This window comes from Myxocyprinus asiaticus, chromosome 31 (assembly GCF_019703515.2).
Source record: "Myxocyprinus asiaticus isolate MX2 ecotype Aquarium Trade chromosome 31, UBuf_Myxa_2, whole genome shotgun sequence".
Taxonomy (NCBI): Eukaryota; Metazoa; Chordata; class Actinopteri; order Cypriniformes; family Catostomidae; genus Myxocyprinus; species Myxocyprinus asiaticus.
The window spans coordinates 24642236-24668670 of NC_059374.1; the positions used below are offsets into that span (position 1 = coordinate 24642236).

The 26435-nt window shown below is 37.6% G+C and overlaps 2 protein-coding genes across 7 annotated transcripts in view; one reads left to right on the top strand and one right to left on the bottom strand.

Moving 5' to 3' along the window:
- The first annotated feature begins 44 nt into the window (after positions 1-44).
- On the top strand, positions 45-17513 carry LOC127422503 (zinc finger protein 883-like). The gene is made up of 6 exons (XM_051666080.1): positions 45-340; positions 913-1066; positions 1272-1369; positions 1483-1531; positions 10231-14599; positions 17176-17513. Exons 1-5 carry the CDS (start codon positions 188-190, stop codon positions 11640-11642), a joined length of 1866 nt encoding a protein of 621 aa, XP_051522040.1. The 5' UTR covers positions 45-187; the 3' UTR covers positions 11643-14599; positions 17176-17513.
- An 834-nt stretch (positions 17514-18347) lies between these two features.
- LOC127422499 (uncharacterized) overlaps positions 18348-26435 on the bottom strand; it is a 46429-nt gene continuing 38341 nt past the window's right edge. For all 6 annotated transcript variants that reach the window (XM_051666069.1, XM_051666071.1, XM_051666070.1 and 3 more), the window contains 4 exons: positions 20991-21112; positions 20673-20901; positions 18694-18867; positions 18348-18576 (listed from right to left, as the gene is read on the bottom strand). In XM_051666069.1, coding sequence (XP_051522029.1) covers positions 18443-18576; positions 18694-18867; positions 20673-20901; positions 20991-21112 — 659 coding nt within the window. In that variant the 3' untranslated portion in view covers positions 18348-18442. The remainder of the gene's footprint in view (positions 18577-18693; positions 18868-20672; positions 20902-20990; positions 21113-26435) is intronic.

Below are 26435 nucleotides of genomic sequence, written 5' to 3' on the forward strand. Positions count from 1 at the left end.
TTATTATGAAAACAAATGTTGTCCTTCAACTGGAAGTAGTTGCATGTTTCTCAAGGTTGTGAGATGAAAACAACGTGAACGGAAAAACCCGCGGTTCTTATTAAATATATCACGAAATCGTGTGTATTGCCGATTTCCTGCATTCTCAGATTAACAATACAAATCCTGCAAATATTTATCGAGCACAATGGTGGAGTATGAAGTATTTCACCAACAAACAGTGTCTATAATGACTCTGCTGACAGAAACAGCTCGAGAAGAAATTCAGAAAGTTTTTGACTGTGAATGTCCCGCCACATCCCAAACGACGTTTGAAATGAACGAGAGACGGCTCAAACGGGTAATTTTTATATTTACTCTGCTGCTGAATGTCGCTTTGTATGTTCATCACTATTTAAAGGAATGGTTCGCCCTAAAATGAAAAGTCGGTCATCATTGACTCACTTTCATGTCGTTCCAAACCTGTATGAATTTTGTTTCGCCATCATGGAAAACATAAGGAGATGTTAGGCAGAATGTTAGCAGCAGTCACCATTTACAACCCCCATACAACGACAGTGAATGGTGACTGAGGCTATCATTCAGCGTAACATTTCCTTTTGTGTTTCACAGAAACAATAAAGTCGAACAGGATTCGAACAACATCAGGGTGAGTAAATACTTACAGAATTGTCATTTTTGGTCGAACTATCCCTTTAGATGTGTATAACAACATTTAGGCAAAAGTGTACACATGTTTTTTGCCAGTAACCAGATGATCTGTCACAAATGCTGCTCCGTGAGGTAGAATAAATGTTGTATGAGATTGTACCTATGTTTTAATAGGTAAATATTTTCAATTAACTTTATATCATCCAGCTAGTTACAGATTTGTATACAGATGTATTAATCACTAACTAATGTCTGTTGCAGGCGAAGCTCACAGCGGTGATGGAAACCTTTACCAAGGTGGCTGTTCAGAAAATATGCAGACTTTACAGATATTGCTGTGCAACGAAACAAACACATTTGAAGGCCTTAAATTCTGCAGAAAGCAAAAACATGCAAACTGTCGGCGATGTGCCTGGTAAGACATCCTGTCTCGTAAAATGTAATGTTAGTGTTCAGGATCCTCAATCCAATGAAAAGTTGAATTTCTATTGAATTATTTGAAGCTACAAACCACAAATGCAGTTTTGGAAATACAATTTGAGTACATATTTGTCTGTCTTTGCTTATCAAATAGATAACATCTTCATTGTGAATTTCTAGTGATTATTTTTCCTCCTCAGATTTTGTAGAAGTAGATGTGACTCTATCAATGAGTCCAGAGAGACCGGATCTGTCACGTGAAGAAAATGTACAACAAGACCCTGTTAATGGGTGGCAGGTCAGCTCACATTTGAAATGATTTGACTATGCATTTACTAAAATATTTGCAACAACTTTTGTATTGATTGTTTTGTTTAGTGTTAAAAGGACTTTTTTGAATGATGTTCTCAGGAGTCGAGTGATGGCAGAGAGAAAACAACGGCAACAGTTTTGACAGAGGGTATGTTTAGAAATTGATCTAAACACAATAATTTTAACCATACTTCACTGTGTTTTGCCACTTAATACCAAAATGCTGAACTCTAGGCTTAAATTGCAATAACACTCTAAACCCTAATGTTGACATTACTGGAAAAATCAAGTTGTCTTAATTAAACATTACTTGAAATTAGGGGTGTAAATATTTGATCTGACTTCGATTTGATTACGATTCTTTACGTAACGATTTCTATGCATCGTGAAATCTCAAATTTGGTCACAGTTCGATTAGACTATTTTGGAACGATTCATAATTATTTTGTATCTGTATCACATTAGGTATTTATTGTAATAATAATCGATTCTTAATCTCCGTAATCAGTATCGAAATGTCTTTTCTTAGATCGATGCATTAATGCATTTTAACACCCCTACTTGAATGTCAAGTTTTGGGCTCATAACTCAAATATCTATGTTCCAACTTAATTTTCTTCAAAATCCATAGAATTAAGATTTTAATTGTTAATACCTCAAACGATTGTGTACGTGCTGTGGGGAATACCCATAATCCTTTGTGCTTAAGTTGTGTCCTTGGTCAAAGTTTTGTTGCATTTTTCAATGTTTCATGTGATGACACCATTAGGACCCCTTTGGTCAAGTTGGACCCTGTTAACTCTTTTTTCAGTTCACATTGTGCATGTGCAACTGAAGTACAGGTGTCTATGCATTTCAGTGGAGTATTAAGTTTATGTAATGATTGACCTAGAATCGGTTATAATCTTCATTATTTGAGCAGCAGCAATATTTAAGTAGCAAATCTGTGTGAAGTCTACTTGCATCTAGTTACCTCTAGTTAAGTTCATTCTAAATGAACAAGTTAAGTGAACTTAAAGTTTTGGAGACACCATTACTCAATTCAACTGAGGGAATGAGTTTACTCAATCATTTTAGTAAAGTCCATTTTTTAGGGTTGTGACTAGAAACCTGTACTCCAGAAAATGTCAGTATATTTTTAAGATTTACGCATTAGTCATATGACCAATTACCATTTATTTGAATTGAGTAATCTGTAAATACTGTACATATGAGTTTAAAATAAATGTAAAGTATTTAATTAAATGAATATGTTAACAAAGTTCTAAACAATAACAGTTTGGTAATTACAAAGCAACTGCATTTGCTTTGGCATTATTTTAACTACATTTATGCTTACACTTTTGCATTTCATTTTTACATTTATAAATTTCAATTTCATTATTAATTACCATTAAATTGAATTGAGCAATCTTTAACAAAATTAAAGTAATAAAACTTAAGTTTACTTAACAGCACATAACACATACAGTATGTATTACACACTCTGTTGGATAAATGGAGGAAGGCAGAGGGACTGCTCGTTCCTCAAATTCATTTGAAAGAGAAGATGAGAGGAGATTATGATGGAAAAAGTGTGTCCCCTGTGGTGTTGAATTGGTTTGGCTTTAGAAAATGTGATACCGAGCAGAAAACAGCGATTTGCAAGGTTTGTACACTGTGTATGTCGAAATATCCATGTGTGCGTATATATCAGTCAGGGCTTCACGTGAGACTGATAGAAATAATGAAACGCTGTTTTTTCACTGACAGCTGCACGTGTCATTAGACGAAAAGCTTGTTTAGTACGCAAGAAAAAATGACACTGGATCTGCTTCTGCGGCATGACATTTTGCTTGAGACACCGTCAAAGCAAATTCAATGACATTCATCCTGTGCTCCAAACATGCCTCCCATCCAAACACGCGTAGCTACGTTTTGTGCGTGTTTTGCACACGCAGTTTGAAACATGCAAGTACGCGCGAGTATTGAAATCATCCCAGTCCCTTCATTTGTGCTCCTGTGACAGAAAAAGTGCAGATCACACCCGTTACTCATTCTGTTTCTCTCGATGTCAGGTGGGTTTTTGAAATACACATCAAAACCCTTTCTAAAATACTGTTTGAATGATGTTTGATATCAGGAAACAAACCAGCCATATTTTCCTTCAGATATTTTATATGTTCTTTATAGAAATTAATAAAAACACAAAGAGCCTAGTTAAGTGTTTTATTTATATGTTATTTTACTTTTTGCATTGCTTTGAGATGTTATGTTATTTGTGGAAAGTTATAACAATAATAATAACAACAACAATAATTATAATAATAAATATAGCTGCAAGCAGCGATTAGCGGGGTTCAAGCCTTTAAGGTCATTTAAGTTCACATGCCACATATATTAAGTATTAATTCGATAGCCTGAAAGCAACTGAAACAATGTTAAAGTGCCTTAATTTTGAGAAACATCAGGTGAGGTATCAGATATAAGTGTCTCAAATATTTTGAAAAAATTTCATTCCATTCAAGAGTTATAACTGTTTTATAATGCCCACTATTTACGTTTTGTGTAGCTTTACAACATTGAATCGAAAGTTAAAACTCTTTTGATATTTATTAATAATGGGACTCCAGAGAATCTTTCTGCACTGGTTTGGTTCCGATTGGGTGAACGGACTAGGACTAGTTCAGATAGCGGCTGAAAGATGTTTTTGTTGATGACGGCCATGTTTTTCAAGTTAAGTGACTGTACTCCTAGACCTTGATGGCACCGTAGACACAGACACTGCATGCAAAATTTCAAGTTGATCGGCCCAAGTGTTCCATAATTAGAGCCATTTTAAAGTTTTTTACTATTATAGCGCCACCAAAAGGTGGAGATGCACAATTGTTTTCGGGTGTCCTTAGAATGACTCCATACATATGTGTACCACATTTGGTGACAATATCTGATTCTGCTCAAGAGTTATAACCATTTTAGTTAAAGTGGCCACAGCCAATACGAACGTTTTGGTGTACCGTTTTACGATAAATCAAAAAATCTAAATTCCTTTGATAACTTTTCATTTTGGGACTCCAGAGAATCTTTCGGCACTGGTTTAGTTCTGATCGGGTGAACGACCTAGGAGTAGTTTGAAAAAGTAATCTTTTAAAATAATCTCAAGTATTTATTGAACGTTTTGTTTCACACCAATGGTCATTACGGCAAAGTTGTTCAGAATGAGGAGATCTACAATATGGTATGAATAAAGTGTTTCTTTGTGAAACACAGCTGTATATACAATGATTTACATGCATGTAAAACACGATAGTGCCTCCCGGTGGCCTTTTTGTTTTTTTTTTTTTTTGCACAGAACTCTTGGGCCAAGAGACAAATAGGCCTACCAAGTTTTGTTCTGCTCGGCCTTATTTAACCCTATATAAAAGCTGCTGAAAGCTGATTGGTCGATGGTGGCCATGTTTTTAAAGATATGTGACTGTCCTCATAGTCCTTGATGGCACCTTGCACAAAGACACTGCATGCAAAATTTCAAGTCGTTCGGACCAACAGTTCCATAGTTATTGCATAGTTATGGAGTTATTATAGCGCCCCCAAGAGGCAAAAATGTTTTTTTTTATTAATTTATTTATTTATTTTTTTTAAATATTTTTTTTTAGAATGACCTCTTACATAAGTGTACCAAATTTGTTGATTTATATCTCATTCCATCCAAGAGTTATAACCATAAAAGTGGCCTGTTCACTACGTACATTTTGGCATACTGTTTAACAATTAATCAAAATTTCAAAAATCCTTTAACAACTTTTCATATTGGAACTCTGCTGAATCTTTCTGCACTGGTTTGGATCTGATTGGACAAACGGCCTAGGGCGAGTTTGTTTAGAATTTTTTTCAAACAATCTAAAATAGCGGGAAAACGAAGGGGCGGAGCAAAAATCTGATGGGGTAAAACTCTTCGGCATGGCGCAAATTTTGTCTCTAGCCCTTACGGTTCAAGAGTTATGGCCCAAAATGTGATTTTTATTATTTTTTTTTTATCACTGTATCGCCACCGTGAGGTCGATCGGGGCGAGACTTTGCGCCGTTGTAGACTGGAGGAGTACTAACTTTCCCTACTACCTAGTTTCAAGTCTCTAGGCCTTATGGTTTGGTCTGCACTATCAGTTTTAGGGCAGAAAAATAATAATAAATATAGCTGCAAGCAGCAGTTATTGGGGTTCAAGCACCGTAGGGCCTTTAACCCTCTGGGTTCTGAGGGTGTTTTGGGCCCTGGAAAAGTTTTGACATGTCTTGACATTTGTGCTTTTTTCAGTTGCTTAAAAACATATTAATGGATAAAGTCTGATAACACTGTATTCAGCACAAACTGGGCTACAATAATATGTGAACAACATGTACATGTTTGTATTTTTGAGAAAATAACGTTTATGCATGGTTTTTGAAAACAAAAAATTTAAGTCACTGAAATAAGGCCATATAACACATACTAAACATTTGTTCACAAGACTTCACAAGAGAACTGGATCTTGTAGCCTCGAGTTTTTGCTACAGAAATGATGTGAAAACCATCCTGATCACTCATTCATACAAAACAATATAGTCATTTAACTTTTGTAAGACACTTTGTGTTAGAAAGGCCATATGCGAGGAGGCGTGGATGATCATGAATATTGATGTGATTCACACCTGAGGAGACAAAGACCCCTCCCCTGAGAGAGAATGAATGTGAGGAGACTTAATGATTGACTGTATCGTTTGTAGCTTATTCACAAAATCAAGTTTAAATTAAAAGAAGTAATCTGACTATACATTTTCTTTACATAAAGACTTCACTTAAAAACTTTAGACATACACTACCATTTAAAAGTTTTAGATCGGTAAGATTTTTTAATGTTTTTAAAAGAAGTCTCTTCTGCTCACCAAGGCTGCATTTATTTGATGCAAAAACAGCGATATTGTGAAATATTTTTCAACTACTTATATTTTGCATGCCGTCGACAATTTTTTTTGTGATAATTATTCATAAATAGACTCCAGAGAATCTTGTGGCACTTATTTCCTTGGGATTGAGCGAAAAACCTAGGACTAGTTTGCAAAAGTAGGTTTTTAATGTAATCTCAAATATTTAACGAACAGTTTGGCGGACGGTTTGGTTCTTGAGGTAAAGTTGTTCAGAATGAGAAGAGCTATCATTTGATATGAATTACTTGTGTTTTTTTAAAACACTGCCTTATATCCAACCGTTAACACGCACAAAAATCGTGATAGTGCCACCCAGTGGCCGTTTTTTTATTTTTTTTTATTTGCACAGACCTCTTAGGCCAAAAGTCAAATAGGTCCACCGAGTTTCATTCCGATCGACCTTTGTTAACCTTGTCTAATAGCTGCTGAAAGATGATTTGTCGATGGCGGCCATGTTTTTCAAGATCCTCAAAGATCTTGATAGTAGCTTGGACAAAGACACTGCATGCAAAATTTCAAGTTGATCAGAGCAACGGTTCCATAGTTACAGCTGTTTTAATATTTTAAATGATTATAGCGCCACCAAGAGGCAGAGCCACGTAATTTTTTTCATGTGTCCTCAGAATGACTCCATACATAACTGTACCGATTTGGGTGAGTATCTCATTCTGTTCAAGAGTTATAACCGTTTTAGCAAAACTCGCCACTCACGCTTAGTACGTTTTAGTGTACCGTTGCGAAGATTAATAGAAATTTCTACATTTTTTTGATAACTTTTCATAATGGGACTCTGCTGAATCTTTCTGCACTGCACTTGGTTCCGATGGGGCAAACGGCCTAGGACTAGTTCATTTTTTATTTTTTTCAAATAATCGCAAATTGCGGAGATAGACATTTTGTTCGTCTCGAGCCAAGGATTCCGAGATAATCCAAGGATTCCTTGACAATATGACAAACGGTTCAGGAGTTATGGTCCAAAATGTGTTTTCCCTTGTTATAGCACCACCATCTGGCCAATCGGGCCGAAACTTTGCGCCGTTGTAGACTGGGGGAGTACTACCTACCCTCAAAGTATCAGTTCTCTACGACATACGATTTGGTCTGCACAATCAGTTTTAAAGCAGAATAATAATAATAATAAAAATTCCTACAAAAACAATAGGGTTTCAGCACTTTGTGCTTGAACCCCTAACAAGAATCCTTACAAAATGTATAGGGTTTCTAGCCCTGCGGGCTTGAACCCCTAATAATAAAAAGAAAAAGAAGAAAATTGGTGCACAGCATCAGATTGAAATGTGGTATTGTTTTATTTTTTACTTTGACTATGTTTGTCAAGTTCAAAATAAAGAGAAAATTATATAAGATGAAAGTTTTCATTTATAAAGTATTTAATTTACTGACTGGATTACTCAAAATTACACATTGCGACATGGCTTAATACATCATACAATTTTATTGATTTTTCAAAACAAATGTAACTATATCGTGATATATATCATTATCATGATGTAAAATTACTCATATCATGATATAGAATTTTGGTCATATCGCCCACCCCTTGGTTTTTTATAATGGCAGTTTAGATTAGACCGGCAGTAGAGATTAACAGGGAGTAGCACAAATAACTAGGGCTGTCACGATTACTCGATTTTATTTAATTACTCGATTAAAAAAAATTCCTCGATTACAAAATTGCCAAATCAACAAAATCAAAAATAAGGCGGAAGTGACACAGTCAACAGACGAGGGTCCAAACACAATGACAAGAGGTGTCGGCTGTGGGAGAGCACTTCACTTTAGATTTGAAAAACAATGCAGGACCTGAAAAACCATAAAATCACTTCAGAAATGCAACAGAACTCAAAAAGAAGACATCCAGTTTCCACAGACCCACTGGACACACGCGGTAATCTCATCTACATGTGATGTGTGGTGCTGTGCGTCTGGATGCGCAAGAGAAGGACATGCTGAACTCAGCAAAATCACATTGGAATGCACTCTTAACCTGTTTATATACACAATCATTTGCAATATATGCTTTTATGAAGCAGCATAAAATATAATGACAAAGACGTCCGTCGGACTTGATTAAAGTTACACAAGCAGTGATGGATGCACAAACACTTTCTGCTCAGTAAATCTGACTGAATCCATATGATCTAAGAAGGTTATATTCTGCAGATTGTAATTTGTGTTCCGTTCTGTGTAAATTCATTACAATTTAAATGTAAATGCAATCTTCCTCACGTAAATTAAATTGCATGATGATTAAGTTTGTAATTGTTTGCAATGCCCCACTTCCAATAAAATTTTCTATAGTTTATAGTCATTACCACAGGTAAAACTCAATGTGGGAACGCAGAACTTTATTTAATGAAAAAAGCCTCAACTCTGTATGCTTTCAGTCAAATATCAACATGAGCCGTTAAAGCCACACAGCTGCGAGTCTCGCCCCACAGACACAATTTAAATACTTTGGCTTACATGAAGGAGAACTGAGTGTAAACATGTATCTCTCATTGACACGATTACTGTTAATATTGCATTCTGTGTTGCATCTAAGGGATATTTAAAACAAACAACAAACAAATAAAATGGCTTTTATATCAAAATAAAGTAGTTCAAACATGAATGGAACTCATCCTCAATAAACAAGATTGGTGGGGAGACATTGTTGCTGAAATTATAAAATGTTTTACTTCTATGGCCTGTTTTCCCATATTTGAGTTCTAAACTGAAATGTCGAGATCATGTTAAAGAAAAAGTACATCTTGGGCACACCTGGATTAGCCAGTCTCTGTCATTTTTTTTTTGTTTTGTTTTTTGTGATATTTCTCCCCAATTTGGTATGCCCAATTCCCAATGCGCTCTAAGTCCTCGAGGTGGCATAGTGACTCGCCTAAATCCGGGTGGCAGAGGACAAATCTCAGGTGCTTCCGTGTCTGAGACCGTCAGTCCGTGCATCTTATCACATGGCTTGTTGAGCACGTTACATAGACATAGCATGTGTGGAGGCTTCTCCGCGGCATCCACGCACAACTCACCACGCACCCCACCGAGAGCGAATCACATTATAGCGACCATGAGGAGGTTACCCCATGTGACTCTACCCTCTCTAGCAACCGGGCCAATTTGGTTGCTTAGGAGACCTGGCTGGAGTTACTCAGCACGCCCTGGATTCAAACTTGCATCTTTACTCGCTGAGCTAACCAGGCCCCCAGTCTCCGTCATCTTGAATTAAATTGTTTATATTATAGATCTGCTTTGGGTGTCTGTTGGTTTTAGATATTGTTTGCAAAATTGTTTTGTGGTTGTTATTCAATTGTAGAGTGCATCAAAACTTAGGCTAATAAATGCATTTTGGCGAACGTGACTCCACCTCGACAACTTTATGCAATCTGAGTTATTAAAGAATTTTTCAGATTTCTCGATTAATCAGAATATTTGTTAGATTACTTGATTACCAAAATAATCGATAGTGACAGCCCTACAGATTTTAAAAAGAACTTTATTAACTGTTCTTTTCATTCTAACCGGTTACCAATTGGAAAGGAGACTGTGGAACACTGGAACCGGAACGAAAAAATACAGTTTCTGCTCAGAACAAACGGAAGTGAAAACATTTATTTTTTTAGTCCTTGTCCAAAGCTGCCATTATAATAACCCATAGCAAAATCCCGAGGGAGCCCATGGCTCAAAAATGCTAATTCTTCTGGGTTTTGTGGACTACAACCTGAACAGATCTATTCAATTTGATGGAAATTTGTGTAAAAAAAAAAAATAAATATATATATATATATTATTTATTTTTAGTGTTAAGCATATTTACATATTTAAACCATTTGTTTAAATCGTACTTTTGGCAGGAATATATTTTCAGGAGTGTATATTCTTAATTTTTTGCAGCTGAAGACCAGGAACCTGAAGTAAACAAACAGGCAGAGCAAAGCACTGCACAATCCAAGAAAACAAAGAAAAGACAGAATAATATATCATTTGACTGTAATGAGTGTGGAAAGAAATACCTCTGGAAACATACACTAAAGCAGCACAGGTGTAGACAAGGCACCCTTCACGAATGTGATGAATGTGGGAAGAAGTTTGCATTTCTTAAAGGACTCAAGAAACACAAATTGAACCACACTGAGATCAATTCAAAGAGAGGAAGCTGCAAAACATGTGGAAAGACCTTTGTGGATCTTAAGACACATGAACTTGTTCACCTGGAAGTAAAGCCATATGTTTGTGGTGTATGTGGACGCGGCTTCACAATAAAGAGGGGTTTACGAGCACACCAGAGAATCCACACAGGTGAAAAACCATACAGCTGTAACACATGTGGGAAAAAGTTTTCATCCTCAGGTAACCTGGCTGCCCATCAAATAATTCATGCAAATGAGGAACCATGGAAATGCAGCATCTGTGACAAAACGTTCAAGACTGAGAGAAAATTGAAATCACACCAACGTGTGCATACAGGAGAGAAACCCCATACATGTCCTATATGTGGCAAAAGGTTTAGCCACATCACAAATATCAAAAGGCACATGCTTATTCACAGTGGTGTGAAACGTCATGCATGTGAAGTTTGCGGCAAGAGATTTTATCAGACAAAATGTTTGAAGAGGCACATGACGGTACATGGAGCTCTGAAATCATTCATGTGTGAAATATGTGGGAAAAGTTTTGTTTTTAATTATGCTTTAAAGAACCACCAGCTCACACACAGTGAAAATGGGAATGCTTTTCGTTGTGAGATATGTGGGAAGAGCTACAGTTGTGCCTCATCGCTCAAAATTCATCAGAAGCTCCACACAGACAAGGATCCAAACATGTGTAAAGTGTGTGGTAAAAGCTATAGCAGTACATATTCACTGAAGGAACATGAGAAACTTCATTCAGGCGTGGCGCCGTACAAGTGTGAAGTGTGTGGTAAGGCTTATGCTCAAAGATCTGGTTTGACAATGCATAAAGTTGTTCATAATGCAACACACAAATGTTCTGTCTGTGGAAAGATGTTAGGCTTGCCAAATCGTCTCAGAGTGCATATGCTCATTCACTCTGGTAAAAAACCACACAAGTGCGAAACTTGTGGAATGTCCTTTCGCTTAGCGGGAAACTTAAGGCGACACAGGCGTGTTCACACTGGAGAGAAGCCCTACAGCTGTGAGGTCTGCGGGAAAAGGTTCGGACAACCCAACAATGTGAAAGCTCATATGCAAATCCATACTGGAGTGAAACCCTACACATGTCAGAAATGTGGGAAGAGTTATGCATATGTTAGAAATTATAATGACCACAAATGCGTACCTGTATGAAGAAAGAAAACCATGGTAGGGACTTGTAACTGAATTTCAGCACCATTTTTATATAGTTTCATTTGTAATATATTTCAGACAAATGTTTGGTAAAACTGTACCTGCTTGTTAGAGAAACATAACTTTGCAGTGCTGTTAAGAGCTGTTAAGAATGTCAAAACAACTACTGTCTGTAAATGGAAGGCATGTATAAGAGGACTTTTTGTGTTGTTACTAACAGAAACAGGAGCCTTCACTGCCTGTACAAGTTGATAAGATGTACAGAGTAAAGACCTTGTTAAGGATAGTTTTATAACATGAAATCTTTATGATACTTAAATGAAGCAGCTGAAATTGTAGGGTAACACTTTACAATAAGGTTGTATTTGTTAACAGTTAATGCATTACGTATCATTAACAATGAGCAATATTTTTCACATTTAATCTTAATGTTAATTTATGAAAATAATGTTTACATTTTGCAGCTAATGTATACAACTTTTTGTTTTAAAAAATGTATTAGTATAGAGTGAAATAAACATTAACCAAGATTAAGAAATGTTGTAAAAGTATTGTTCATTGTTAATTAATGTTAACTAATGTTACCGAATACAGCCTTATTGTAAAGTGTTACCAACTGTTATAAATAGTTGAATTATTCAACAGTTGCATTGTAATTAAAGCTTGACCTTTTGTATCCAGACTGAAACCTTTATGACTTTCTTCTGTGGAACACAAAAGGACCCAAAAGTGTCATAAATTTAGTCCATGCAACTCCTGCATCATAATCAAAGTCTTCTGAAGCCTTATGAAAGTAGTAGTGATTTGTTTAGATTTATATTCAGCTTAAGCAAATGTAAATAGCGGTAAATCTATACTATCGAGGCAAGGGCATTTTATATGAAGTCTTTCAAAATTTGTACAGAATACATAAATGAGTAATCATTTCCATAACTATGAAAACAGAAGGGTGGATACTGTAATATCTAGACTCCGTATTGGACATATATGATTTTAGTGTCAAAATCATTACAACTTCATTGCCATGAAGACCTAATGCTATAAACACTGCAAGTCATTTTAACACTAAAGTCATGTTAACATGTGATGTTTACGTCTTATGGCAACACTTTTGAAACTGTGTATTTTAATGTTTATGAACTGGCCCCATTAGTTTCCATTGCAAGTTTCTAACTGCAATTTGTGCTTTTTTTTTTAATTAAAGGAATATTCCAGATTCAATACAAATTAAGCTCAATCGACAGCATTTGTGGAATAATGTTGAATACCACAAAAAAAAAAAAGAATTCGACTTGCTCCTCCTTTAAAAAAATAAAATAAAAATCGAGGTTCCAGTGAGGCACTTACAATGGGGCCAATCCGTAAATGTTAAAATACTATTTCAAAAATATAGCCACAAGACATAAATAAAATGTGTGATAATTAGTGTGATAAATCACTAACTGACCTTTTCTGTGTAAAGTTATATCCAATTTTACATCTTTACAACATAATGTCAACAAACCCTAAAACGACTATAAAAATGACTATTTAAACAACTTTTTTTAACAGAAGAATTAATGTAAGCACTTTTATGAAATCATAAGCTTCACATGGCCCCATTCACTTCCATTGTAAGTGCCTCACTGTAACCTCGATTTTTGCTTCTTTTTTTTTTTTTTTTAAAGAGAAGGACATTATGCCACAAATGCTGTTGATTGAAACTAACTTGTATTAAACCCGGAATATTCCTTTAAAGCTGGGCGAGTCTGTGATGATCAATATTATGCTTCAGATGCTGTGGATTGAGCCAGAGTGTTTAGCAGAGATGGGCCACTTCTATTAAAATGAATTGGAGAAATTGGAACGGTCAACGGATGTAGAAAAGAAGTCCCGCCTTACAGGTAAAAAGAGCCCTTTAATGTTTTACCTTTGAGATACAGTCGTCGCCGTCAATCAACTCGACAATGCGCATGCGCATTAGCCATACAAGCCGAGAAAATTGCGTTTTTTTTTAGCGTAATCTGAGGTAAAGAAGCACAATTTATGATACCAGTATTGTCAAATTTTACTGCTGATTGTAAATAAGTCCTTTGATCCGTAATCTTGACAAACCGTTTAGTAGATTTCAGTCTTTTCCCATTCCCATTGACTGGAAATAACCTCCCGAGAGCGTTCCAAACATGGCCGACAGTGGACTGACTTGCTAAAATGCCCTTGATTGAGCTTAACTTGCACGGAATCCGGAACATTCATTTAAAAATGTGACAGTTGAACAAGCACGATGTTGCATAATGCTATGAAACATTCAAACATATACAATGCTCTTTTAAGTTATTTAAATGAAATATTTTTTATGTACTGTAGTTTTCCTCCTTGGTTTTCCCCCTACGTCGTCGCTTCACACTCCATTCCAGTAGATGGCGGAAATGCTCCATTAACTGGTTTGACAAAAAGATAAAAAGAAGAAGTTCGTATCTTCCGTTGTTTACATTACATCAGGCTGCGCAGCGCTATTCACAACTGTTAACAGCTGGATACATCTTAGAAAACGCAATTCCAAAGAAGATGTCTGACGATTTCTACATAGAGGAGGAGATGCATTTCTATGCACAGCCTTATTTGTTTGAGCCGGAGTACACGGATGCCGAACTCAGAGAGATGGAAGAAGAGGCAGCGGCCGCAGCACAGACACAGGGCGAAGCTACAGTGAGACAGAGGGCACAGGACACCTGGTGGTGTTCTTGTGGACAGTGCATGGCAATGCCAACAGATGAAGAGAGTCTCTGCTGTAATGAGTGGGATTTTGCCAGACGACCCCTGGAAAATCGTACAACAGCAAGAAACTGTTTAACTTGTGATCCAGAGTTTGCGCCACTATTAAACCGCAGTGTTTTGGAGGTGATGTTTCAATTGCCTAGTGTGAACTGGAAGAATCGCCCCAAACCTCAAGGACCGGATGGCACGCTGTCTGTAGAGTAAGTGTGTGTGTGTATATATATATATATATATATATATATATATATATATATATATATATATATATATATATATATATATATATTGTTTTGTTTGGATTTTCTCCCCAATTTGGAATGCCCAATTCCCAATGCGCTCTTAGGGGCCGTTTAAACGACAACATTTTCAACTAAAAACGGAAAACTTTTTATGCGTTTTGGCTGTTCGTTTACACGACAACGTCGTTTTGGGGTTTGAAAACGGGTTTCAAAGAGCAAGTTTTTAAAAACGATGCCGTTATCGTCTCCGTGTAAACATACAAAAACGCGAATTTGTGAAAAGGATGACGTCATGCGTACGCGTATTAAGTGTTCAGTCTATAGGCATGCGCACTAGTACTTAAAAACAACGCGCGAGACATTCAGAACTACAATGGCGGACTACAGGACTGTGTTTGTGCTGTTCAAGATTTTGAGTTTATTGACGCTTCTCCAGCAAAGGGTAGATTTACTGCATCACTACTACGACCAGCGATCGCCATCTTCATTGTTTGTATTCACCGCTCTGTGGAAGAATTCTTATGTGAGCAGGCGCGTAGTGTTTCTTTACAAAGTGACATCGCCAACTACTGGCCTGGCATGCATAATACAGCGTTTTTAGTCGTTTTCGCAGATCCCTGTGAACGGGATCATTTTGACAAGGTTGTCGTCTGTATGTGAAACTTTTCAAAAACGCAAAAGTAAAACTTCCGTTTTTAGTACATCGTTGTCGTGTAAACTTACCCTAAGTCCTCGTGGTGGCGTAGTGACTCGCCTCAATCCGGGTGGTACCTCCGCGTCTGAGACCGTCAATCCGCGCATCTTATCATGTGGCTTGTTGAGCACGTTACCGCAGAGACGTAGCGCGTGTGGAGGCTTCACGCTATTCTCCGCGGCATCCACGCACAACTCACCAGAGCGAGAACCACATTATAGTGACCACAAGGAGGTAACCCCATGTGACCCTACCCTCCCTAGCAACCGGGCCAATTGGTTGCTTGGGAAGCCTGACTGGAGTCACTCAGCATGCCCTGGATTCAAACTTGCGAACACACAAGTGTGTGTCTTTACTTGCTGAGCTACCTTGGCTCGCCCTGAGTAAGTATATTGTTATGTGTGTAATGTATTTAGGCTAATTAAGCAGAATCCGATGAGCAGGAGCGCTGTTGTTCTGTATATCATCACGGATGTGATTTGACCCTCTGCCGTGCTGATATACGGAACAACAGCACGATTGAGAGTGTGATATTGCTTTTATACAACAGTTCAACAAACAAGTAAATAACTGTATTTTCCGAATTTCCATCTTAAATCATTTCAAAAAAATTTTAAGAACTTAGCTCAATTTATCTCTGCATTGCACTATTACTCTCGTTTTGAGGTTTGAACTTGATGTTCATAAACAAATCAGTGTTTCAAGCTAAAATCTTTAGCGAATGAATAGTTCTCGTTCACTTGAACGGACTTCCGTTCTTATGAAGATCATTCTTGCCAAGTTACCTTGGAAGAACGAACTCTGAAGGACAGGAGGATGTAGAACGCATATATTGCGAGGTTTGAGATGTTCTGCGATCTTCCTGTTGCGCAATTAACTGTCACAGCACATTTGAATCCAGTGTGAGAACTACTGACATTATCACACCAGTGACAGCATTAATATCATCACAGCAGTGAGGTTTTGCAGGACTAGTGACATGTTAAAAGAATAAAGTCTGTAAACACTCGTTTTCTCCATGTTTATTACTGTATTAAAATTATGCCCGACTCTCACAAGCCATCAGACCTTCGCAAGTTTACAGAGGGAAACTCTTGAGGAAAAACAAAACGATAAATGTCCTTCGTCTGCCACTGTAGTACAGAGACACGCCCACAAGTCGTCATCTGATGCATCTTCGATTTCAAGGACACATCCGAGTAAATTCCTGCGTTCTCAGTACTTGTGTTCTTGAGGATTGGAATCGAACTTCGGCAGTGGATGATGACGTAGAACGAGTCCATGAGAATGTAAGAACACAAAAGAACGCGCATTGAGAAAACAGCCTGAGACTCACAAACTGTTAAGGGAAAACATGACAAATGTCCTTCGTCTACTACCGTAGTGCCGCTATGACTTCTGGGACTTCAAATGGGTTCTTGCACACAAGTCACCATCCGATACATCCTCGATATTCTGCCTGATCAAGAACACATCCAGGTAATTTTATGCATTCTAGGTACTTGCATGGTTGAGTATTGGAATTTAACTTCATCAGCGAAAGATGACATCGAATGTGTCCACTAGAATGTAAGAACATTGAGAAACAACCAGTGATTGAGTGACTCATTCATAACAAAGTAGGTGCTTGTTTGTCACCACCTACTGGCATAAACAAGCAATCTTCAGAAATGGTCACTGAACAAAATCCAAGTGAACAATGAGTCAAAAATCCTCTCTCTTCCAATCACATTAGAGTACCAGAACTGTTGTATAATGTCGTTTAGATAATGTTACATCGTTACTGATGCTGTTTGGCTACCGTCATTTTATTCACTCCACGCTTTTGTGTTCTGTTTTACAGTCAGTGCAGGGTGCTGGCATACCGTGTAGTGTTGGAATGGGTGTTGAAAGGAGAAAAACTCAGTAAACAGAACAGTGAAGTTCTTCCATCCTGTGTTGTCAGAGCCGTCCGAGAAAGATACCCCTCCTCCTCAGAAACTTACGTTGGATTCAAAGAGACCGAAGAAGCCTTTGGGCTGATTTAGAATGTTTACTTTTTCTCTCTCTTTTTTTTTTTTTTTTTTAATTTTGCATTGCTGCTTTTTAATATAAAAAAAAACAAATAAAAAAAAAAAAACTTCTTTATAAATGTGTAAAACTTAACTATATGTTTATTAAAGAAAATTCCACTGGACCAGATACATTTGTTGTTTCACTTCCTCAGCTGCTCACTGAAGTATTTTAGCTATTACACCAATAACTTAGGAGTGAGAGTTAAGTCAGCGGTCTTCACCCCTGGGGGGGATCCACCAATTTTTTGGTAAAAAATTGCATTAAACAAAAATACAAAATTAAAGGGATAGTTCACCCAAAAATGAAAGTTCTCTCATTTACTCATCCCATCCCAAATGTGCATTACTTTTTATCTTCTGCTGAACACAAAGATTTTTAGAATATCTCAGCTCTGTAGTTCCTCACAATGCAAGTGAATGCTGTCTTTATATGCTTTTTGGACCATACCCATTCACTTGCATTGTGAGGAACTACAGAGCTAAAATAATCTTCTAAAAATCTTCATTTGTATTCAACAGTAGAAAGGAAGTCATACACATCTGGGATTCGCATGAGGGTGAGTAAATGAGAGAATTTAAATTTTTAGGTTAACTATCCATTTAAGTCAACTTAAGGCAAAGCTAAAGTTCAGCTAAATGGTTAATTGCCTTTCCCATATTGAAATGTATGAAGTAAAATGTAAAACTATATGACTGTATATCAATAATGATTATTTAAAATTGCAGTGTAAGCATCATAATATGCAAATGTAGTAATAGAGTACTATACATGTTATGAAAGGCTAAGCTTCAAATGCACCATTCAATGTTATACAGTTGTGTACTTGGCCTGTAATATGAAGACGACCCACGCCTTGGGTTACCTTTTCACACCACTATAATATATCTGCAACCTCCTGTTTACTATGATGCTCTTACACAAACACACCCGCAGTTCAAGCAATGAAAAGCAGAGACAAAGTAAAAACTAACATGATTCATTTTATTCTGTCTGTTAAACATTTACACATCCATTGCAATTGCTTCTTCCTTGATTCAATTTAGCATTTGTGCTTTTTAAGGTGGCAGTTGGGGAAGAGCCAGCTGAGAGGACTGGTCCTTGAACTCAACAGTGGGGTCCATGCGCCGCTGCAGAACCTTCTGAAAAAGATCATCCCGGAAGTTTTGTGTTGTTGGTTCATGGGGCGTGCCTAAAAAAAAAAAAAAAAAAAATCACCTTAATCAGATCACAACTGGCCTCGCCGTTGTGCGCAACATGGTTTTAACCTCAGTTCAGCTGATGTTTTTTCACAGCTGTATTCACTTACACAAAGCCTTGTGTTGCTGACCGCTGGGTTTGGTGGTTGTGGTCTTTCCACGGTGAACATTTTCATTGTAGTCAAGGACAGCAAGTTTGGTACGAGCTGTCATGGATGAGTAGTGGAAGTGGAGGTTCTTCTGACAATATTTCAGAAGTCTGGAATGGAAGACCTCAAGCTTGCCTAAAAAAATTAAAAAAAATGTTAAGTACAATGAACATTTTCAGTCTGGTGTGTGTCACTTAGCCCTTTTAAACTGCCATGGTTCAGAGCGGGTTCCTGGGCCAGTGCGCATTCTCAAATTGTTACGTAGGTTTCCACCGCAAAAAATGCAGTTTCAGGCGGAAAACATAGTTCCGCACTGGCCCCAAAAACCGATTACATCAGGAGGGCGGGATAATGTGTTGTCACCAGATAAAGTTTTCCCATCAAAAACAGTTTGGATAGTTACCATCTGCAGCAAGGAGTACGTCTTTACCTCAACAATAAAAAAATAAAATGTCAGACTTTTAATTGTTCAGGAAACGCGGACGAAACGAGCACTCTACTTGCGATATGGTATTCTACGGAGATCCATAACAAACTACAGAGATCACAAAGGGGGAAAATGTCTACGAGTAGAGATACAGCAAGAAATGATGCACGTCGGTTTTAGACAGTCAACTGACCAAATCATTAACAAATTGAAAGAATAATAATAATAATAAAAAAAAAACTTAAGAGTACAGTGACCAAAAGAAGGACATGAGCAAAAGTGGCAGTGGACGGAGCAACAATGTGCTCAGAATACAGACCAGCCAGCTTACTAATGGGGACATCGAATTCAGTCAGTCAAGCCAGAGACAAACACAGAACTGCCAGTGTCTTCTGTAGCTGAACTAGGTTGTTAAATTTGCCAACGGTGTTAGCTTTCCTTACACTGTTCTCATCTGATTTTGTACATTGTTTTGTGAATACATTTTGGCCAGCTATTCTGTTAGGAAGATCGCTGCTATCTGTTAAGTAAACCGATGGAGATTCTCCATCAAGATGTAAACGTAATATTATATGCTATGGCAAAAATCCAAAATATAACCATATTCTACACCTAGGTTAATCACGATTCCTCTATTACAGTTTAACGTACTTATCAAGTTAAGCCACATTAAAACGCTTGTACAAAATAATGTAATTACGTCACCTGTCATCTTGAGAATAGATGTCGTCTATAACAAACCTGTTGAGCAATGTTATATCATTGGATTACATTTCTCTCTGTTTAAAGATGTCCTCAAAAACAGGAGTGAAAGATGTAAACAAACACTGTGATGCGCCATATTTGTTTGTGGGCAGGTTAGGTTGCCACGTGACCCGTTATGTCATCGTTCAGTTCTCATGAAGATCTCAAGCAAAGTCTTTCTGGCAAGTCGGTCCACTGTCGGACATCTTTGGAATTTTCTCGGGAGGTTATTTCCAGTCATGCCAGTGCAGGTCCTATCTACTTGAATGGGAAAAAACTGAAATCTCCTAAACAGTTTGTCAAGATTACGATTAAAGAACATACTTCAAATTAGCAGTAAAATCTGAAAACACTGTTATCATAAATTGTGCATCCTAACCTCAGATTATGCTAAAAAAAAATGAAATTTTCTCGGCTTGTATAGCTAAAGCGCATGTGCGTTGTTGAGTTGATTGACAGGCGATGTCTGTGTCTAAAAGGTGATTGGCTCTTTTAACTAAGACGGGACTTCCTTTCTACATCCATTGACCATTGGGCGCTCAGAGCTCCTTGGTTGAGCGTTCCAATTTCTTCCATTCATTTTAATAGATGTGGCCTACCTCTGTTAAATAATCTCCATCTCAAGTCAGTGGAGAAGTGCTCCAGATTGCCCCGGCCGTGAACCAGCCGAACACAGGCTCGACACGAGAACCATCGCCATTGCAGTGGAAAAGGGCTAACTGATCACTCAAAGTGAACTGTAACAAACTGTGTCTGAGGTAAAACTAACCTGTATGCTTGAAAAGTGCCATTTGCCTCAGGTCGTTTAGGAGACCTTTGTTCAGAACAAGGGATGATAGTGATTGGAAAGCAGGTGACTCTTTTCTAAGCCATCTTCTTCTCCGCTGCTGTTCAGGTAGGAGGTCATCATGGTGACATCTGTGCTGTCTTCCATCTTCCATCCAGTGATGTACACCACAAATGTGATGAAGAAGGGACTTCCACTTCTTGGTTAAATCCTGATATAATTTGTGAAATTTACAAACAAATTTACAATCTGCAATTTCAAAACGTCAATAACGTCATTATCAGATATTTTACAACTTACATTGGCATCACCTCCACAGGTTGCACAGGAATACCACAAATGGTTACATATGGATTTGATCCAGGGCTGCAGGTCTTGTTTTCCCTTCTTCCAAGACACTGATAGCAACTTCTTATAAAACCCTGTCAAAAAACAGTATATCTTTCATTCTATTTATTGTACCATGATCAAGGAAGGCCAGGAGAGCACAGACAAAGTTTAATTACAATGTTATCGGGCTTCAGGAAGTATAGAGTTTATGTAAGCTAAAGCCTAATTTACACAATAGAATTTGAAATCTTTTCTCCTGAACAAACTAAAGCACCCTAGGCGAACAAAGCTTGCATTTATACTACACGAAGCGTAATTTAAAAATGTGTGAAGTTTGCATTAAAGTTTTTTCCTCATTTAAAAAGTTTAATTCCTAAAGACATGTATTGTAATTTTGAAATACATGTAGGAAATCATGACCACTCACATCAAAATGAAGACTCCAGTCATATCAGTAACCTTATAAAAACTGTTTTATTATTCTACATGGAGAAGGTCTGCACATGTTAGAATCACACGACCAGCCGAATACTACTCGCTTAATCTCAGTATCCGTCCTGTTATTGGACACTTTCACTCACTGATTAAAGTAATCGTGGCTGATTGTGAATACTAAATTTCTACAATGGCATCTGAAACTGAAAACTATTGATTTGAAATGATGCTGCATCCAAGCCACTAGGTGTCAGTGTAAGTCCAAGATGTCACAAAGACAAAAGTTACTGAGTGCATCTTTATGCATCATATAAAAAAAATGTGAACAACTTTTGAACAACCTTGGAGGGACAGGCTTTGAAGTTGTTCATTTAACGTTAAAATAGAACTTAGCTTGCAACAATCTCCACAGCTGGCTTGCATAATTGTAAATAAAGTATTAATTGATTTCTCCTTGGTCATTTCAGGGAGGTTCACAAACAGAAGGAATATTCTGGCTTCAATACAAATTAAGCTCACTCGACAGCATTTGTGGCATAATGTAGTTTATTACAAAAATATTTAAAGCTGTGTCCAAGGGGGCCTGGGTAGCTTAGCAAGTAAAGACGCTGACTACCACACCTGGAGTCGCGAGTTCCAATCCAGGGTGTGCCGAGTGACTCCAGTCAGGCTTCCTAAGCAACCAATTGGCCCAGTTGCTAGAGTCACGTTGGGTTAACCTCCTCGTGGTTGCTATAATGTGGTTCTCGCTCACGGTGGGGCACGTGGTGAGTTGTGCATGGATGCCACGGAGAATAGTGTGAGCCTCCACACATGCTATGTCTCCGCGGTAACGCGCTCAACAAGCCACATGATAAAATGCGCGGATTGACGGTCTCAGACGCGGAGGCAACTGAGATTCGTCCTCTGTCACCTGGATTGAGGCGAGTCACTACGCCACAACAAGTGATCGCATTGGGAATTGGGCATGCCAAATTGGGGAGAAAAAAAAAAATGCTGTGTCCGAAATGGCCCATATCAACTATATAATGGACTATTTTGGGTGTCAGCCATTTTGTAGTGGTATTTGTTGCCTACATCTCGTTCCCTACATTTGTTCGCTCATTCTTACCCACAATGCACTCTGATTTCAAGTGTACACTCGCCGACGCTATCTTGCCCATAATCCACCACGGGGAGGTTTGACGGGCTGCGAGAGTGTGCGCGAGTGGGTGAGCGATTGAGAGAGCTTTTACAAGAAGCTTTTACATCTTCCTTCGTTCCTGCAACGTTTTATTTCAAGCTGGCGGTAATGTTTTACTTTTTGACATATCAAAACTTGATTAAAATTACATAAAATATAACTATCCAAAATCATACAGATAAACTGAACAATCTGATTTATTTATATAGCTGAAAATATATTTGATATGGATATTATTTTATTTTGCCATTAATGCCAAGTGATTTTTTTCTTCTTATTCACTGAGGTGATAAAATATTTGAATAATTTCCACTGTGTGCAGTCTTCTAAGTTAACAACAAACTTAGAAGACTGCACACAGTGGAAATTATTCAAATATTTTATCATCACATGTACGTATTAGTTTAATAATTAATGAATGTTGTTATTAATAACTAGTACTGCATTAGTCGCATGATGGCACAATGCCCATTTGCGCTCAGAAATGCTGCCCAGTTTGGATGGGAGACGGTCAAGATGCAAAAAAATAATAAATACAATAATCTATGGTTGTTCCAATGTTTTTATTCTTGTTGGCAGTTTTTAGCAGTATTATTTAATCATTATGAAAATATATATTAAACTCGACAAACAGAATGAAATTTTATAAGAATAACAAGTATTGTTGTTGTTATGATTATTCTATATGTAAGAAAAAAGTACGATGTTGTTTCTGCAGCAGCATTAGCACTTTCTCCGACACTCAGTGTATATGTCAGCATCCAAATTCACTCACTCATTTCATTCACTGCTTGTCTGATATAGTGCTCTCACTGACTTCCACTATATAAGAAAGTTATTGAGTGAACAAGTGAGCATGTTCGGACACAGCTTTAGAATTTTTTAAAAAAAATCGTGGATACAGTGAGGCACTTACAATGGTGGGCTTGAAGGCAAAAATTTAAAGCTTATAATTTTATAAAAGCACTTACATATATTTGTGTACTATTTTTTTGAAGTGTATACAGTTGTGCTCAAATGTTTGCATACCCTGGCAGAAATTGTGAAATCTTGGCATTGATTTTGAAAATATGACTGATCATGTCTTTTATTTAAGGATTGTGATCATATGAAGCGATTTATCATCACATAGTTGTTTGGCTCCTTTTTAAATCATAATGATAACAGAAATCACCCAAATGGCCCTGATCAAAAGTTTACATACCCTTGAATGTTTGGCCTTGTTACAGATACACAAGGTGACACACACAGGTTTAAATGGCAATTAAAGGTTAATTTCCCACACCTGTGGCTTTTTAAATTGCAATTAGTGTCTGTGTATAAATAGTCAATGAGTTTGTTAGCTCTCACGTGGATGCACTGAGCAGGCTAGATACTGAGCCATGGGGAGCAGAAAAGAACTGTCAAAAGACCTGCGTAACAAGGTAATGGAACTTTATAAAGATGGAAAAGGATATAAAAAGATATCCAAAGCCTTGAAAATGCCAGTCAGTACGTTCAATCACTTATTAAGAAGTGGAAAATTTGGGGATCTCTTGATACAAAGCCAAGGTCAGGTAGACCAAGAAAGATTTTAGCCACAACTGCCAGAAGAATTGTTCAGGATACAAAGAAAAACCCACAGGTAACCTCAGGAGAAATAAAGGCTGCTCTGGAAAAAGACGGTGTGGTTGTTTCAAGGAGCACAATACGACGATACTTGAACAAAAATGAGCTGCATGGTCGAGTTGCCAGAAAGAAGCCTTTACTGCGCCAATGCCACAAAAAGCCCAGTTACAATATGCCCGACAACACCTTGACACGCCTCACAGCTTCTGGCACACTATAATTTTGAGTGACGTGACCAAAATAGAGCTTTATGGTCACAACCATAAGTGCTATGTTTGGAGAGGGGTCAACAAGTCCTATAGTGAAAATAATACCATCCCCACTGTGAAGCATGGCGGTGGCTCACTGATGTTTTGGGGGTGTGTGAGCTCTAAAGGCACGGGGAATCTTGTGAAAATTGATGGCAAGATGAATGCAGCATGTTATCAGAAAATACTGGCAGACAATTTGCATTCATCTGCACGACAGCTGCGCATGGGACGCTCTTGGACTTTCCAGCACGACAATGACCCTAAGCACAAGGCCAAGTTGACCCTCCAGTGGTTACAGCAGAAAAAGGTGAAGGTTCTGGAGTGGCCGTCACAGTCTCCTGACCTTAATATCATCGAGCCACTCTGGGGAGATCTCAAACGTGCGGTTCATGCAAGACGACCAAAGACTTTGCATGACCTGGAGGCATTTTGCCAAGACGAATGGGCAGCTATACCACCTGCAAGAATTTGGGGCCTCATAGACAACTATTACAAAAGACTGCACGCTGTCATTGATGCTAAAGGGGGCAATACACAGTATTAAGAACTAAGGGTATACAGACTTTTGAACAGGGGTCATTTAATTTTTTTCTTTGTTGCCATGTTTTGTTTTATGATTGTGCCATTCTGTTATAACCTACAGTTGAATATGAATCCCATAAGAAATAAAAGAAATGTGTTTTGCCTGCTCACTCATGTTTTCTTTAAAAATGGTACATATAATGACCAATTCTCCAAGGGTATGTAAACTTTTGAGCACAACTGTATGTGACTGATGGGACTATTCTGCAATTGCCTAAAGTATTGTTTTGCTCTACAAAAGGTAGATACATTTTCTATCAGGTATTGTTTTTAAAGCGATCCAGTTTACTTATTTTATTCTCAAACATTACCCGTTTGTGTGCTAAAAGGGTCATGATACCGATCTCATCAATGGTTTGGCTTTCCATTCAGGACACAACTGAATAAAACAGGCTGCATGACTGATAAATAATTACTGCAAGAGTTAGATTAACAAACAGGTGTGAGGGACTTCAACATTTCTAAATTACACAAATAAAACATACATCTCGCTTGATTTTGCTCGTGTGTTAATGATGCAGAGATCTGTTTATATTTTATTAAAGTTCATCATTGGAAGGTTTGCTCGCAAACTTAGTAGCACCAAACAGCACAAACAGCCACAATAAATGGACACAGAATGGCCGTATAACCCTTTTAAGCAGAATATCGCATTAGAGATCGCCAAGTTTGTTTAAAGTGGGAAGCGAAAGCTAGAAAGAGCGCGTGCATGGTTGCCAGATTACACAAAATAAGTATAACACTAAGCAGAATATTTCCAATTTGCGCAAGTATAAATCTCAAACTCTTATCTCTTTTGCATCTCTTATCTGGCAACCCTGAGAATGTTAAAGAGCATCTATTATTAGGTTTTTTAAACGTGCCTAATTTTATTTTATAGGTCTCATACAATAGATTTACATGCATCCAAGGTCAAAAAACATTCATTCATTCTAAACTCCTCCTTTTAGAGAGCCTACTCTGCTCTGGTTGGTCAGATGTCCCAGTCTGCTGTGATTGGTCTACCGCTTAGTGTAGTATTTGTGGGCGGGTCAAAGCTGTTCGCAAGCAGCCAATGAAGACCAGAGGAGGGTTTTTTGTTACCAAATGATGTAGGTTAGTACAGGAAGTAAGTCTGGAATTACTAACGACTCGTTTCAGGTGTTCAGAATCGGTTCTTTCTTTTGGGAGTCAATAAATCCATTTGTCATGCACTTTGATTTTTGAAACTTTGCAGACTTTTTTACATTCAAAACAGCTATATAACACACTGCATGAAAGATAATATTCAAAAACCATAACAGGTGTTCTTTAAATGCTCTTTAAATTTAAATGGAGGCGTGTTAGGTCCCAATGCAAAATAACTGAAGTATCCAA